This window comes from Arachis ipaensis, chromosome B01 (genome assembly GCF_000816755.2).
Source record: "Arachis ipaensis cultivar K30076 chromosome B01, Araip1.1, whole genome shotgun sequence".
NCBI lineage: Eukaryota > Viridiplantae > Streptophyta > Magnoliopsida > Fabales > Fabaceae > Arachis > Arachis ipaensis.
The window spans coordinates 115980061-115983744 of NC_029785.2; the positions used below are offsets into that span (position 1 = coordinate 115980061).

General features: G+C 38.1%; 1 protein-coding gene across 2 annotated transcripts; it reads left to right on the forward strand.

Moving 5' to 3' along the window:
* On the forward strand, positions 477 to 3245 carry LOC107611406 (glucan endo-1,3-beta-glucosidase 8). Of its 2 annotated transcripts, none has more exons than XM_016313336.2 (2): positions 477 to 836; positions 2011 to 3245. In XM_016313336.2, the coding sequence occupies exons 1-2, from the start codon at positions 499 to 501 to the stop codon at positions 3116 to 3118; spliced, it is 1446 nt and encodes a 481-aa protein (XP_016168822.1). In that variant the 5' UTR covers positions 477 to 498; the 3' UTR covers positions 3119 to 3245. The 2 variants fall into 2 exon arrangements, with proteins under 2 accessions (XP_016168822.1, XP_020979554.1); XM_021123895.1 differs by having other exon boundaries at positions 717 to 836; positions 2001 to 3245.

The following is a 3684-nucleotide window of genomic DNA, read 5'->3' on the forward strand; positions in this document are numbered from 1 at the left end:
ATATTGGAAGTTGGAAGTTATAATTTTTTACAAAATTCTGGGGGCTATAGAATTCGCAGAGTGCGTATTGTATTATTTTAATATTAAATTACAATACGTTACACAATCTGCGTATTATCTGCGTATTATCAGTACAATACGCGTATTGTGTATAGCGTTGAACAAGCGGTTAATTTTTTTGGATATTGGATAAAAATTTGTGTAATCCTTTAATATTGGAAGTTATAATTTTTTACAAAATTCTGGGGGCTATAGAATTCGCAGAGTGCGTATTGTATTATTTTAATATTAAATTACAATACGTTACACAATCTGCGTATTATCTGCGTATTATCAGTACAATACGTATTCTGCGTATTGTGTTTGCCGAGAACAACACCCCTAATAAAACTCTATTTTGTACAACTCTATTTTTTGTAACATTAACGTAAAACTCTTTTCACTCAACCATATTAAAATAAAAAATCCTGAACAAGCAAGTGCTATTATTTTCTTGGGATGGGAAAGTTGGGGCCTTTGATCTCAGTGGCTCTGTTATTGTTTCTGTGGTGCTGCCATGCCGTTGTGGAAGGGCTGGGTGTGAATTGGGGAACGCAAGCAACGCACAAGTTGCCACCGGACACGGTGGTGCAGATGCTGAAGGACAATGGGATTCAGAAGGTGAAGCTGTTCGATGCAGAAGAATCAACAATGAGTGCTCTTGCTGGCACTGGAATCGAGGTCATGGTTGCCATACCTAACATCCAGCTTGCTGATATGAATGACAATGATAAAGCCAAACAGTGGGTTAAGAAGAGTGTTACAAAGTACAACTTCAATGGCGGTGTTAACATCAAGTGAGTTCTTTTGCTCTCTGGTTTCTATTGTTTAATACTATTTGTTTTTTAGTGTGAATTTTAGAACTTATTTGGATGCAGATATGGTTTAGATTTAGCATCATAGTATTAGTTGCCTAGGTTCCTTGTGCTCAATTTATCATTAACATGAGGTGACCTTTGAAGTTTGAACTATGAAGGGGGCAGCAATCCCGTTGTGTATCATAGTAAATTAATAATAATGATAAATAATAATAGTAATAACTATTTAAGAACGAATTTTAATTGGTTGATGAGTTTAGGGACAACGAAAAGTGGGTCAGGAATCTTTCAAAAGTGAAGCCAAAGTTCTCTTTTCTCCACGAGCCTCATATGTAATTACTTGGAAATACCCGCAGATTTGATTCTTTTTTTTTTTGGTAGTGCTGCTGCCTCCTCCAGTGCCTTTTTATGTGGCTGAAGAGAAGGTTATTTGCTAATTGCTAATTTGCTATACACCGAAAAGGAAGGGGAAAAAAAGAAAAAGAATAAAAGGGCATTTGTTATAATAAGAAATGAATCACTTTGCTTGCAGCTTGCAATATTTAAGGGAAGCAAATCGATAGCAGTGGCCCTTACCACGCACTTTCATATGCTTGCAGTTGAAGTTTCCAATAGTATAGGACAATATATTCTGTATATATGTGTATGTATGTTATGTATGTATGTATGGATGTAAAGGTATGTGTTTATGTATGTATTAATGTGTGTGAGGGGAAGTATATCAAGAAAGTGATTAAGACAAAGTACATCAAGACAAGAAGGATTCGAGTTATAACAAATAGGAGGACTATTAGAACTTGTTGGGCCATGTTTGTTGGTTCTACCTTCTCTGGATTTACAGATTTTTACCTTCCATGTCAGTTGATAAAAGAATTGGAGTTGAATATATTTCAAAAGGAGTTAGAAGTTTTATCTGTCCTTGTAGAGAATCAATCAATAAACCACCGTGGTAATATTTTTGGTTTGAGTTTCACGGTGAGTCTATTAAGCACTATGTCTTAATCCTTATTGCTTGGAGATCCTAAATTCTCTCAATAATGGTAACTTCATTTAATTGTGTATTTCCTGTTTTGTGTTAAATGATAATATTGCTGCAATTAAGGAAATTTTTTGGGCCTAATCTTATGTATTGAATCAATCTAGTTTTTTGCAGGTATGTAGCTGTTGGGAACGAGCCATTTTTGAAATCATACAATAATTCATTCTTGAATGTCACATTCCCTGCACTACAAAACATTCAAAATGCACTTAATGAAGCTGGTGTTGGAGATAAGATTAAGGCTACAGTGCCCTTAAATGCTGATGTTTATGAGTCTCCGGCTAACAATCCTGTTCCGTCTTCTGGAACATTCCGGGCTGATATCAATGACCTAATGACCCAGATAGTAGCATTCCTCAGCAAGAACGGTGCACCATTTACAGTGAACATTTACCCTTTCTTGAGTCTCTATGGGCATGACGATTTCCCTTTTGATTATGCCTTCTTTGATGGTGTCACCAACCCCATAAATGATAACGGGACTCCGTACACCAATGTCTTCGATGCGAATTTTGATACCCTTGTTGCCGCTCTCAGCAAAGCAGGGTACGGAGACCTGCCCATAATTGTTGGAGAAGTTGGATGGCCTACTGACGGCGACAAGAACGCCAACACGCGCAATGCTTTGAGGTTCTACAATGGACTCCTGCCAAGGCTTGCAGCCAACAAAGGGACACCCCGCCGCCCTGGATACATCGAAGTCTATCTGTTCGGGCTCCTTGATGAGAATGGAAAGAGCATTCAGCCAGGAAACTTCGAGCGTCACTGGGGGATTTTCGGGTATGATGGGCAGCCTAAGTTCCCGATGGACCTTTCCGGCCAGAATCAGAACAAGATGCTCATTGGTGCAAAAAATGTAAAGTACCTCGAACAAGAATGGTGCATGTTTAATCCTAATGCTAAAGATCTCAGCAAACTCGGGGAAAGTATCACTTATGCCTGCACCGATGGGGATTGCACTGCACTTGGCTATGGATCTTCATGCAACAATTTGGATGCTAATGGGAATGCTTCATATGCATTTAACATGTATTTTCAGATGCAAAATCAGAACCTTCAAGCCTGCAATTTTGGAGGTTTGGCGAAGCTTTCATTGACGAACATTTCAACCGATACCTGCAATTTTCCCATTCAGATAAAGTCTTCATCACCACCCTCTTTGATGGTTCCCTCTCTCTTGGCTTCTTTATTGGTTGCTTTACCGGTGGTTCTGTTTATGTAGTTTTGTTGTACATACATTAGGGTGTGATTCAACATGTGAGGAAAAAAATTGATGGTGAGAGAGATATCATACATAACATAACCAAATGATTTGATATTTTTCACATGATAACCAAAAGAATTCTGTAGATTGAGTTATAATATAGGAAACATTTCAGGTGCACCGGGAGTACCGGTGCACCAGTTGTTTTAACCGTTGATCTGAATTATAAAAAATATATATAATATATATTAATTGAAATCAACGGTTAAAACAATTGGTGCACCGATACTTCCCGGTGCACTTGAAATGTTTCCTATAATATAAAGCTTTGATTGTATACTTGTTCCTTGTATGAACAATGGTCATGCTCATTGATATACATCATTTATTTTTTGGGTGACCAATCACTTCATATTCCGATCAATATGAGAATGTAACAGCATACTGTCAGAGTACATCTGGTATAGCGTCAGCAGGCATCTGTCTCAGGCGAGACTTCAACTACGTTATCTTAATGATGAAAGACGTCATCTTAATGATGAAAGACTCAGCCTGCCACACACCCTCCTGTGGCTCCCATTGCG

Excerpts from the sequence above, each read along its gene's own strand:
- LOC107611406 (XM_016313336.2), top strand. The coding sequence starts at position 499 with ATGGGAAAGTTGGGGCCTTTGATCTCAGTGGCTCTGTTATTGTTTCTG. Across the intron at positions 837-2,010 it reads AATGGCGGTGTTAACATCAA|GTATGTAGCTGTTGGGAACG; the intron begins GTGAGTTCTTTT and ends AGTTTTTTGCAG.